The 13,834-nt window shown below is 34.2% G+C and overlaps 1 protein-coding gene across 5 annotated transcripts in view; it reads right to left on the minus strand.

The window, feature by feature from the left end:
• Positions 1-13,834, minus strand: part of CENPC (centromere protein C) — a 77,845-nt gene that overhangs the window by 46,407 nt on the left and 17,604 nt on the right. For all 5 annotated transcript variants that reach the window (XR_013352274.1, XR_013352275.1, XM_077848186.1 and 2 more), the window contains exons 6-9: positions 9,944-10,226; positions 8,619-8,834; positions 5,701-6,314; positions 1,613-1,804 (exon numbers count right to left, since the gene is read on the minus strand). Coding sequence is in view for 3 of the 5 variants with exons in the window: in XM_077848186.1 (XP_077704312.1) it covers positions 1,613-1,804; positions 5,701-6,314; positions 8,619-8,834; positions 9,944-10,226 (1,305 nt within the window). In the remaining 2 variants the exon portion in view is untranslated. The remainder of the gene's footprint in view (positions 1-1,612; positions 1,805-5,700; positions 6,315-8,618; positions 8,835-9,943; positions 10,227-13,834) is intronic.

Consider the following 13,834-nt stretch of genomic DNA (forward strand, 5'->3'; position numbering starts at 1 on the left):
CGGGTCTCCAGGATCGCGCCCTGGGCCAAAGGCAGGCGCTAAACCGCTGCGCCACCCAGGGATCCCTCTATGAGGTTATTTTAAATGGGCAGATAAATTGATGTAACATCCTGTAAATTACCAAAAACACAAAGACCTTTCCTTGACCCTATATCTCTATGCTCCCTTATCTTACTATCTCTCCTTCCTCACTTCCTATTCTCTTAAAACCACTTGAATCAGGCTTTTGATCTATCATTCCACAGAAACCATTTCTATAAAAGTGACCAACAACTTCCATGTGGCCAAAATTCTACTGTCATTTCTTAACTCTCATCTACTTCAAGTCATCAGCAGTATTTAAGAGTCCATCACTCAATCCTTAAAATGCTTTCATTACTTTGCTTCCATAAACCTAAGTGCTCTTCAATTTCCTTTAATCTTACTAACTGTTCCTGTTTAGTTTCTTTTGGTGGATGGATCTACCTTTTCGTCTTGACTCCTGATTAGTCTCCCAGGACTAAATCCTTGGCTTTCTTCTCCAGGTTCATTGTATCATTAGGTGATTTCAAACAGTCCTAAAGTTTTAAAAATCATCTATATATTGTTAGGTCCCTAATTATACATCCTCCCATATCCTTCTCCCTAACTTTAAGTTCATTTACCAAGCTATTTCCTCAATATATCTACTTTGATATCTAATTAATTTATTACAACCTGAAATCTTGACATCCTTCCATATCTGCTTCTTTCATACTTTTCCTCATCTCAGTAAACAATAGAGCTCAAATATTCTACTTGTTCAGGCAAAAATAAGTCTGAGTCATCCTAGACTCCTGGTTCTCTCTCCGTTAGTACCAAATCCAAACACTTTTCATCTCTTCCCTCTGATAATCTCTTCCCTAGTGCCCATGCCCTAGTTTCTTCTCTATATAGCAGTAAGAAAATCTTTTAAAAGAAGACTCAACCAAGTCACTTTACTGCTTAAAATCTTCCAATAGCTTCCCAATACACTTCATCTAAACTCTCTATCCCAGTCTGCCTCTCTGACTTCATCTCTCCTGGCTTACTCATCTTTAGCCATACTGGCCTTCTTGAATTTCTCAAACATGCCAAGTATGCTCCATTAGCACTTTTACAAATACTGTTCTCTTAGTCTGAAATGTTACACACCAAGTTATTTGTATGGTTCCCCTCTTCATTTTTCTAAGATATTTTCTCTGAAAGATCAAAATGGACTCTTATTACACCTTTTATAAGAACAGTATTCTATTTTCTTACCTACCCCTACTTCTGCCATCTACTTCTCATCTCTATCATTTATCTGATTTTTCTTTATTACCTATCACTGCATGAATTATACATCTATATTGCTGGTCTTCCTTTACTTAAATGTAAGTCCCATGAGAGCAGTTTATTTTTCCACAGCTATATCCTTCTATCTAGAATATAGTATATAGTAGAGCCCAGTATCTTTACACTTTAATTGATTTAATATTTCTATCAATGATCCAATTTAACTTTGTCCTCATTAGATTTTCTGTGGAAAATGGGAGTATAAATCAAACATAAAGCCTCCTATACAATGACTTTTTGGAGCTCTCCATGAACATCATTTAAATAAAATACTTACTCTGCTCTGATTTTACCACCCACCAATCAGATGGGTGCCGGGAAATTCTTCGACTTCTTGTAATAGTTGAAGTCACTTCATCAGGTATAAGCTTATTCTTCTTGGACCCACTAGGAAAATGCTTCTTTTTAGATTTCTTATCTTTTTTCTGATACACTGTATAAGGAACATTGGTGCTATTTTTCTTGCTTCCTAAATTAAAGAAAATAAAAAAAAAATTTACAATCTATGGAACCAAAGAGTTTTCAGAAAATCACAACAGATTAAAAAAAAAAAACCCTTTCAATTATGTCTTAAATTTATTCTGTGGGCTTCTTTCATCTCCTTTTTTTTAAGTCAAATGTTCTCAATAAGATCTGTTTCTGTCAGTTAAATGTAAACCTTTCACATTGCTTGAGAACATATACTTCTGAGCCCCCCAAAAATGTACATTCTGAGTACATTCTGAAAAGGAAAAGTATGTGGCTTCTTCCAACTACTTACCAATGTCCCAAGTCAAAAAAAAAAAAGGTAACCATTGTTTTTCTGTTTTGAATGGTCATGATTTTGTCAATCTAATTTTTGAAAGAAGAGATTTAAAATGAAGTTTTTTTCTTTTTTTAAAAGATTTTATTTATCCATTCATGAGAGACACACAGAGAAAGAGAGGCACAGAGACACAGGCAGAGGGAGAAGCAGGCTCCATGCAGGGAGCCTGACGTGGGACTCGATCCCAGGTCTTCAGCATCACGTCCTGGGCTGAAGGTGGCGCTAAACCGCTAAACGCCATCCGGGCTGCCCTAAAATGAAGTTTCAAAAGATGTTCCTATATGAAGGAAAAACATTATTTTTGTAAATAGAATTTAAAAAGAAAAAAGAGACTGAAAAGAAACAATGAATATGGCAAGCAATCATAGCTAACGTAAAGGTTTGGTACCAGTAGTAATTTCATTTCATCCCAATGATGTAAGAAAAGAATCTAGCAGAAAGGTGAGATCAATTCTAGTTTTGTTTTTTGTGGCTGACAACAAGAAGGAAAAATCAGGGAAATACAAGATATTTCAATACAAATATTACAGCAAAGAGGGGCACAACCACCAAAACGGAAAATTTTTTTCAGGAAGAGGTTTAAAATATTAGATGTTAGTAGACAGAATGAAAAATTTTCTTGATCATCAAATAAATCAAGAAACCAGCATTTATGAAGCATCTGAGAAAAGACTTCTGATCCAAAAAAAGAATTAAACCCCTATTAAGTAGGAAATATTCATGGAGTAAACAAATTACATAAAGTCTGTAAGACCAAAGGAGCAGATAGGTATTATACATAATCACATAATTAAAGATGAAACTGTACAGAACTTTTCAAAAAGATGAGAACATAATTCGGGTTGAAATCTGGAAATACAGGAAATACAAGACCAGACTTTTACTCTGAAGGTAAATTTGGGAAAATAATTCAGATGGAAGCAAAGGAATAATTTTCTCAAGGTATGAATATAAAGGAAGAACAAAGGGCAAACTATTAAACTTGAGGAATATGGAAAGAATCACGAAAATTTATAAGTGAAATGAGAAAAAGAAGTCAATAAAGAATAGAAGGAAATCAAACAAAAAAATAGGAGAATCAGACTTATCCTGGATTATCTAGGCTGGTCCAATCTAATTATATGTGTTCTTAAAAGCAGTGGTCAGAAAGGGCAATGGAAGAAGAGGTAAAAGAAAATGGAAATGTAAGAAGGCTGGTATTGCTGGCTTAGAAGATAAAAGAAGGAAATCATGATACAAGGATATAAACAACTTCAAGAGGCTGGAAAAGACAAGGAAGCAGATTCTCACCCAGAATCACAAGAAAAGCAACCTTGTCAACACATTGATTTTAGCCCAATGAAATCTATTTCAGATTTGTGACCCATAGAACTATAAAATACATGTATGTTTTTTAAGTCACTAAGTATGTGGTAATTTGTTATGACAGTGATAGAAAATTAATACAACTGGTAATTAATCAGAAATTATAGTCACTAAACAATCTAGATAAAGAAGAATTTAATATACCTGAAAATCAATGTGAAGAATTTGGCATTTAATTAAACAGAGTATCCTTCAAGTATACTTTCTTGATACAATGTTTTTTTCCTAAGAACTTAGGATAAATAAAAATTTTTGTAGCTTCAAATTTTGTGAATTCATATTTTAAGGGACTAATAAGAAAAAAAACTTTCCTATAATGTAACTTCAGTTTAGTCAGATTCTTTTTATTTTCTTAAAATACCCACCTCCTGAGAAAAGGAAAGGCAGGCAGGCAGGCAGGCCAGCCAGCCGGCCAGCCTGGGTGGCTCAATCACTTAAGCATCTGCCTTAGGCTCAGGTCATGATTCCAAAGATTCTGGGTTCTAGCCCTGCTTCATCCGGCTCCCTGCTGAGCGAGGAGTCGGTTTCTCTCTCTCCCTCTGCCACCACCACCCTGCTCATGCTCTCTCTCTCTAATAAATAAATAAAAATATTTTTAAAAAATAACCTGGGACATTTGGACATTTACAAGAGAGGTCCACAAAATAAAAACGGTGGCTTTTTTCTCCCTTTATTTTAAGCAGAATTTTTCAAATACACAAAGGTACGAACAGACAAAACTAATGTGTGACAACCATTAATTCAGGTAATTTAAAGTCTATGTTATAGATTATACAAAAAGAAAGCTAAAGTAATTGAATAAGTAATAATTAAAGTGGAATTTTTCATAAAAACTAGCTTAAACACCGTACTTTACCTCTTTCTCCCTTCTTTATCAGCAATATGTTATAGTCATCTAGAACCTCTAGGTACAAACACAATTATAGTGAAGAGAGTTTTCTGGTTAACTAATAGTTTTTTCAAATGACTACCAAAAACACTTCCACTTATTTCAAAACTTCTTTATAGTGCTTAAAAAATATAGGCTCTGGGATCCCTGGGTGGCGCAGCGGTTTAGCGCCTGCCTTTGGCCTAGGGCGCGATCCTGGAGACCCGGGATCGAATCCCACATCGGGCTCCCGGTGCATGGAGCCTGCTTCTCCCTCTGCCTGTGTCTCTGCCTCTCTCTCTCTGTGACTATCATAAATAAATAAAAATTTAAAAAAAATATTAAAAAAAATATTAAAAAAAAAAATATAGGCTCTAACGAGGAGACAGATCCTCAGCCAGTTTTTTTAACCTTGAGTGTTATCTCCTAACATATGGGATTATCAAGAAGGATTAAATTATATTATGTACATATAAAATATCTAATACATTTATTAAGTGTTTTCTATTCCATTAACTATTCTAAAGAAACCTGTAAGAAAAATTACCTTTTCTATTACTTAGAAAGCGGTATAAAGAATATAAATGGATCTTTTCTTCATGAGAGTTTCATCATTACAAACCTTAATCACTATACAATAATGACATAAAGAGGATAACCATACTCCAGCTTTGTCTGAGACAATCTCAGTTTATGCTTCCTGTCCTGAAATCCCTTTTAATTCTCAAGTCTCCCAGCTTGGATAAGTAATATAGTGAAACAAGATAAAAAGATCTATTGAGATATTACTTGGATAACTGTCTCTAATTCTACTACTGGCCTATGAATATATGTGTATATCTGCTAGTCTACAGACACTACTAGATCGATTTTTTTAATGGTGATAACTGTGTCTCAGTAATCTTTGTTAATTTCACTACCTAAATACAGTGTCTAGCAATTTACTGTTAGATTAATGAGAAAATGATGGAATAAAAGAGTATGAATTTTATTCTGTAATAAATAGCCCCATACTAATCTTGTTTTTTTCTTCCCAGTTTATATTTCAATAAACCTCAAAGAATATATGATGTTGTCTTATTCATATTCTGGTAACTACCTGGTTTATGAGTCTTTCCCATTCACTTTTCCCTTTATATATACTACCATCTTAGAAGCTACACAAAACTCAAGTGACTCAGAATTTAGTTGTAGGTAAAAGACAGATGCTAGAAAAGAGCCTACAGATTTAGTTTTACTTTGCCTACTTCCCAAAGCTAAACAGAAATATTATAAAAACAAAGTTGTGGAATACTGTTCATAGTTATACTTAATATAAAACACTTACCCACAGGCAGCATCTGTTTTTTGGAAATACCAACATTTATCACCTTTTCACACTCTTCCATATTTCTATCTGAATTTCTCTGTAATTTATCTTGGGTGATATGTGACACATTTATATTGTTATCTTTCGATTGTTCCATATCAACCTGTTCTTCAAGGATATTGGCCTTAAATTTTCCTCTCTCTTGTTGTTGTATAGTCTTTTTCTTTCCAGATGATTTCTCTGCATTCTCATAATACATTTCATGTTTTGTAGATCTATAATCATTTTCCAGTTCATTTGTCGAAGCACAACTTCTACCCAGTCTTCTTTGTTCAGAGGGCGGAGACGTCTCTACTGCATAAGCTGTGTCAGAATGTTTGTCACTTGTCAAAGCTGTAGGTGACACGCTGTGATGTTTTTCTTTTGACTTCTTACTTTGAAGTAGTGCAGAGCTCTCTGCAGGGTACACTGTGCACTGTTTCAGAGACCCAGCCTTTCTGGGTATAGTAATCCAAGGTTGACTGGCAATACTGCTTTCTGATTCATCAATTATAAATTCATCCTCTAACAACGTTAGGTCATTTGAAGGAGATGAATGAGGTGGAGCAGTTGCTATATGCCTAACAACAGGACTAAACAGGATGTTACAATAAGTAATAGCTCAAAAAATAAAGTTTTTACCTTTGCTTTGTGAAGAAAATAATCTAAATAGGAAATATAATCTATGTATCTTTTAAAGAACAGTATACATCTCGTCAATTTTCTCTTACCCTTGAAAATCCTCCTCTCCTTTTACATTTCTGTAATACCCAATTATACTCATTTAAAACACTAATGAAATCACAGAAGTTCAGAGCTGGAAGGAAGCCTAGACATCAACTAATTTAAGGCTCCCCCAACCCATTATATATATTGAATAGTTGAAACCCGCAGATGTGTTAAACAGCCCAGAGACATTGACCTACAGTCCAAAAATGCATGCCATTATTATTTATACTGTTATACTAATTCTAGGTCTGTATAGATGTCTCTTAGGGGCCAGATTTCTTTACATCCAAAACAATGTCATTTCCAAGGCACCTTCAAGTATAATAGTCTAAGAAAACACTACAAATTTATGCACTAAATAATATAAAAATTCATTCCAAGTTTGATAATCACATACGTCTTCAAATAAGTTTTAATATTGCAATCACAGTATAGAAATAAATGAAAAGTATCTAGAAAGGTAATCTAATAGGAATTAAACAGCATCTCTTCCAATTAGTTGGGAAAGCTTTCTAGAGAAGGAAGGAATTATTCAAAGGATAGTAATCTGATGGACTCTTCTGCATTTCCTTCGTTTTTATAACAACAGCCTCAAGCAAAACACCTACTGAAGTGAGATATGCATAAGTAAAAACTTAGGGTAAACACCCAAACTCTGAAGCTAGCATATGTACTCCTGTTTCTGCCTTTTCCGCTTGAGTCAGGATCCTTAAGCATTATCGTGTCTGCCTCTTCTATATTTTCATTAATAAAATATACAAAAAGATTATGAAATGAAAATGCCTTCTCTACTTTTCTAATCTCAAACCCCTGATAAATCTTATAATGTAAAACTAGTTTTACATTATAAGATTTATCTCTATATATAAATATATATATATTTATACACACACACATATATATACACTAAGAAATATACTATCTTCTAACAAGTAGAGTTTTGCAAGTTTATATGATTAGAAAACTCTAGAAAATCTAATGAATACCAAGTCAATATAAATAGAAAACCACAATGTATGAATATTTAAACAGAAATATTACTTTTCAACATTTAGAGAAATAGCCAATCTGTTATAAACAGGTTTAATTTGCCTTACTGTATATAACTCATCTATTAAGTTTTTGTATATAAAGAAGTAATGCTAAGAATTTAAAAATTAAGCCTTCCTAAACCGGCCAATAAGAATTCTCTAAATTTGCGCCTCTATTTTACTTCAAGGGACTTCCAAAACATCATGATTAGTCAAACTGAAGATATCCTTAGGAAACAACGTTGACACTTGCTATAGACTGAATGTCTGTATATTTCCAAAATTTATAAACTGAAACCTAATCCCCAGTGGAATAGTATTTGGGGATGGGGCTTTTACAAGGTGATTAAGTCATGAGGGTAGAACACTAATGAATAGAATTAACACCCTCATAAAAGAAGCCTCAGAAAGCCTTCTTGCTATCATCTGCCATGTGAGGTTGTAGAAAGAAGATAGCCATCCATGACCCAGGAAGCAGATGTCACCAGAAAAGAAAAAGACTAGCATATGACAAGGGAAAAATGGTATGCCAAAACAGACAAATGCAAATGTGTATGACCAAGTTGGCAGAAACAGGTAACCAGGGAGAGTGAAGGTTTTAAATACCAGCTGACAAATCTGAAGTTTATATAGGCCAGTGGTTCTCAACCCTAGCTGACATTAATTGTAGTTAACTGTAATGTGCAGCCAGTTAAGATCACTGTATGGACACTGAAGAACCTCTAAAGGTTTTAAGGAGGCCAAAACAGACTAAAATTTATTAACACAAGCAGAAGAAAAGTAAAAGTGTTAAAGCCCTTAATAGTGAAATACATCATGACATAATTCTGTTTCTAAATACTGCCTTCATTCTTTGGTATCATACAGATTTGAAAGTGCTAATGAACAGAAGCAATGAAAGCTGAAAAAACTTACTGTCTTTCACATTTAATTTAGTAGATATTTAATGATGGCTTTGGGAGTGATTTGCTGTGAGAGTTAGGCATAATTTCAATTAAAATTTGTACCAAATAAGATTAACTTCTATATAAATAGCATTTAGCATTAAGAATCTATTTAAATCGCATTAAGAATCCTTGATATTGTTCACAGAATGTAAAATAAAATTGCCTCAAAGGCAGCTTCTTAGTAACTCACCTGGATTCACTTTTTCGTTTTACAGTTTCTAAAAACAATGTTGAAAAACTTTTTTTAGTTTGTGGCTGAATTTCATCTTCTGAGTCTTGTACTCTTTTCTGAGATATTCTTAATGATCTCCTCTTTTGTGTTTCTTCTGATACTTTATCTTCTATTTCTGATACTTTATTTGCTATTTCTCCTTTCTTCAAAACACTTTTTTCTTCAAAATTTAACCTTGAAGGTTAAAAGGAAGGCAAGTTGTATAATCTCACAGTTTGCTGAGTTATAAGTTTTCCTGAACAATAAAGTTTTCAGTGACAATACAGACCACTTACAAAATTTTCCACTAGGCCGGGACACTTGGGTGGCTCAGTGGGTTGAGCGTCTGCCTTTGGCTCAGGTGGTGATCCCGGAGTCTTAGGATCAAATCCTGCATCAGGCTCCCCCTCTGGTTCTCCCTCTGCCTATGTCTCTGCCTCTTTCTTGGTCTCTCTTATGTATAAATAAATAAAATCTTAAAAAAAATTTTTTTTCCACTAGGCCTTTAAAATCTCCACGTTCTGATCTGTAATCTCTTAAAATATACAAAGAAAATTACATTTCTTATTTGTCAATGGAAAAAAGTAAGAGATAGACCAAGGAAATCTGTATCTTAGAGGACTAGTTCTCAAACATTTCATGAGATTTTGAATAATCTGAAAAATCTTATCAAAATATAGATTCTGATTCAGTAGGTCTAGAGTAGGCTTTGAGATTCTGTATTTCTAAAAAACTGCCAGATAATGCATCCACTGTTCTTGATCCTGAGCCACAGAATATTCTGAATAGCAAAATCTTAGAATGTACTTAACTCCTTGGCTCCAAGAATTACACAAGACACTAGGCAGACAGTTACACTCATTGCAAAGGTACCCAGTAGCAAAGGACTTTGAATGATCTACTTTGCCTCTTAAAGGCCAAAATGAAAGCCCCAAGAAACAGACATAGATTTACCACAATTTACCCTCAAAATACTTACCTTCTGCTACCCTACAAATGACCCAACACATACCTACCACTGTAATTACAAATGACACAGAGAAAATACTCTTAGGAAGTTATAGAAAACATATTATCAGAAGAAAATACTTTTTTTTCCAGCCTATAGAAATGTTTACCCACAAACTTCTCTGAAGCATACCTTAAGCTTTCTGTATCAAATATAAACTGAATATAAACTGATGTATGTTATGCTCTTCTCATGTTAAGATTCCTCAATATTTACTATAAAATACATTAAAAATAAATAACTTAAAATTTTCAAAGTAGGATTCACATTATTATTTGAATAGGTAAAAATTTACCTTTTTCTGGTTTTAAGAGAAATTTCTGTACTTGAAGGCAATGTATTTACTGAATTTTCAGAAGTGTAGGTCTCTCTCTTTTGGGCCACAGATGGAACAGCATTTTGCAATACAGAAGCTTTTGCATCCAAAAGAACTACAGGTGAGCCAACAGATAAGTGAAATTTTTCACTGGCTTCACTGTGGTGATCTCTGAGTTTTTTACTTGACGTTCTTCTTAAGCCAGGTGTATTTTTAGAACCAACAGTTGCCAAAATTTGCTGATGAACTTCATGGTCTTGAGCTAGAAGAAAATTATATGAAGACATTAAAATTTTTTAAATATTAGAACAAAATGTGTTTTAAAATTCAATAGCAATAATTAGAAATAGTTTTCAGAAGACTCACAGTTCATTAAGTTTATAATCAAAGATCTATGATTAAAATATGTAAGTGCTCTACAAGTTCTAATTTACGAAATCAATGAATATAAAGATGTATTTGCTCCTTGCTCTGAAGTTTTGAAATGGCAAAAATTCTCAAACAGAAAATTCACAATTATATGGATAGTCAATTTACTCAAGATTTGAATAAATCTATACACAGTTAAAATAATGAAGAAATGCTAGAGAAATTATGAGATTCGATTTTTAGGTTGAAAGTCAGTAAACTATGGCAGCTAGATAACCACATATACAGATATATACACTTACAGAGCCATAACCGATATATGCAGAGATATATAAGATTTGTGTGTAAATATATATAAAGGTACATATGTAAAAATATTTTTATATGTAAAAGAGTATTTGTGTGTGTATATATATATATATACACATACATATATACATGTACATATAAAGAGCATACATATTCTCTTAGCCTTATACCTTCAAATATCAAAGAAAAAGTAGAACTGCTGGGGAGTATTTGTACTGATTCACACTCTTACAAAGCAAAGATCAGGGGCACCTGGGTGTCTCAGTTGGTTTAGCATTCAACTCTTGATTTCAGTTCAGGTCATGATCTCAGGGTGGTGAGATCAAGTCCCGCATTTGGTTCAGCATATAGCGAAATCTGCTTGGGTTTCTCTCTCCTTCTCCCTCTGCCTCTCTCTCCCTGAACCCCACACACTCTGCCTCTCTCCCTCTCAAAAATAAATTACTTAATTACTTAATTAATTTTTTAAAAAAGCAAAGATTAAAAATTTTAAATACAATCAAAAAACATCTTTTAGAAGGTTATGGAACAAGACAGTATACTCAGTTTTCTCTGCTTTTCCCTCTAAATACAACTAAACTAAATTCCTGGTAATTATCTATCCAACAACAATAACAGAACTCTAAAAGCTGGAAAGAAAAAGGTGTATTTGCTAGGAACCTCAAGCTTTAAGCAACAAAAGACAATATGGTGAATCCTTTAGGTTGTCCTTTTATCTCCCATATACCCCCCTAGACTGGATTCTAGAGGTATGCAACCCAGAACCACCAATAGGCATAGGGGAAAAAATCCTCCATTCTCTGGCCAAAAGACTTGAAGAAGGGAAACTCAACAAGGACCTCTAGCAGGGAGCCCCAACTCTTAATTCTACAACCTAACCCACTAAATACGCCATTCTATAGTGGCCTTGTAAAAGCAGCAAAGCCTCAGGCCATGCCAGGTCCCACTCTGTAAGTTATACAGGACAGCAGTAGTAAAAGAGCAAAGTCCTAGGCTAACCTTGTCCCTGGACCAACCCAGTCTCCACTTCAACAATCAAGGATAGCAGGCCAAATGATCCACAAATAGCTGCAGAGAAGTGAAACTTTTTACCTTCCCAGCCACTGCTGCACAGACCAAGGTGACATTTTGAACCACTGTTAGTATCAACAACCAAGGCCTTACTTCACATGGAGGGCCTCTATGGGCAGTCTAACCTGAGGCAGGAAGAACTTAAGAAAACCCTACACCCCCCCATCTTGTCCTCTACCCAGTCATTTTAGAAGATCCAATCTCAACAGTTTCTGACCCCAACCCTCACTTGAGTGAATAAGGACATGGGGTACTCTGAAACATCTTCCATTCATCTGACACAGCACCTCCAAGAACTGAGCGGGAATCTCAGCAGCATCAGGAAATGAAACAGACCAAAATATCACTGTTAGGACTCTAAACATTTAACTGCCACTGGAAATAAAATCCACAGAAGCAAGCAATAACCTACACATTAAACCAAAACAAGGCAACTGTATACTATAACAAAAGATTTAAATAGAATCAAGAGTTTCCTAAAATATTAACCAAAATGTCAAGAATACAATCAAAATGATGAAGCATACCAAAACTCAGAAAAGCACTACCTGAACAAGAAAAATATGACCAATGGGCACAAATAAACAAGATGAATCAAATGTTAAAATTATTTAATAAGAATTTTAAAATATCCATCATAAAAATGTTTTAACAATCAACTACAAACTCTCCTGAAACAAATAAAAAGACAAACTCTCAAAAAAATGAGTTACAAGGAAGAACCAGTTTTTTGGATTTTAGCCATTCTTACAGTGTGCAGTGGTATATAATTATTAATTTAAAATTCCTAATGACAAAAAAAATTCCTAATAGCAATGATGAACAAATCAAAATCACAATGAGATACAACTTCATACCCATTAGGATGGCTATCAACAAAACACACATGCAAAAAAAAAAAAAAAAAGTATTGTTGAAGATATGGAGCAACTGGAACCCTTATACACTGCTGGTGGAAATGTAGAAATGATGCAGCCACTATAAAAAACAGTTTAGTGGTTCCCCTAAAAGTTAAAAATACAATTACTGTGTGATCCAATAATTTCTTTTTTGTGTATGTCTCCAAAAGAATTGAAAGCAGAGACTGCAAGAGGTATCTGTACACCTGCATTCACAGCAGTGAATAAGCAAAAAGTGGAAACTGCCAAAATATTCATCAGTGGATAAATGAACAAAACAAAATGTAGTCATGGATGGATCTAGAAAGTATAATACTAAGTAAATAAATCAGAGAAAGACAAATACTCTATGATTTCACTCATATGTGAAATTTAAGAAACAAATGAACGTATGGGGGGAAAGGGGAGAGAGAGGAAAACCAAGAAATAGACTCTTAACTATAGAGAACAAATTGATGGTCACCAGAGGGGATGTGGGTTGGGGGATGGGTGAAATAGGTGATGGGGATTTGATGAGCACCAGGTATTGTATGGAAGTGTTGAATCACTATATTTTACATTTGAAACTAATACTACACTGTATGTTAACAAACTGGAATTTAAATAAAAACTTAAAAAAGAAGATGAAAATCTAAGACTCTACCATTAGAATAAGATAGACCTTTTAACCAAAACAAGGTCAAAAACTATTAGAAGTCACAAATTTGACAATTAAAATTAAAAATCTTACTTACCATATGGTTTAAGATACTATAAAACAAAATCTGTAAAAGTCAAGGGATCATTGGAAAGGCAAACACCTCTCACACAAATCACAGATCAACAGATATAGATACTCAATTCAAAGACCTCTCATTAACAAGAAAAAACTAATGTGCAAAGGATACGAATAGCCAACTCAGATAAAAGGAAATTCAAATAGCCAATAAATAAATTAAAAAGTATTCAAATGCAATGGATATCACAGATATCTTTTTTAGAAAATATTTTAGTTATTGAACAGACAGAGTGAAAGAGCAGAGAGCACAAGCAGGAAGAACAGCAGATGGAGAGGGAGATGCAGGCTCCCCACTGAGCAGGGAGCCCAATGTGGGGCTTGATTCCAGGATGCTGGGATCATGATCTGAGCCAAGAGCAGACACTCAACCAACTGAGCCACTCAGGCACTCCCTGGATATCATAGATATTTTAGAGTGACAATGAGATCATGTAATACCAATCA

This window comes from Canis aureus, chromosome 14 (assembly GCF_053574225.1).
Source record: "Canis aureus isolate CA01 chromosome 14, VMU_Caureus_v.1.0, whole genome shotgun sequence".
Classification (NCBI taxonomy): Eukaryota; Metazoa; Chordata; class Mammalia; order Carnivora; family Canidae; genus Canis; species Canis aureus.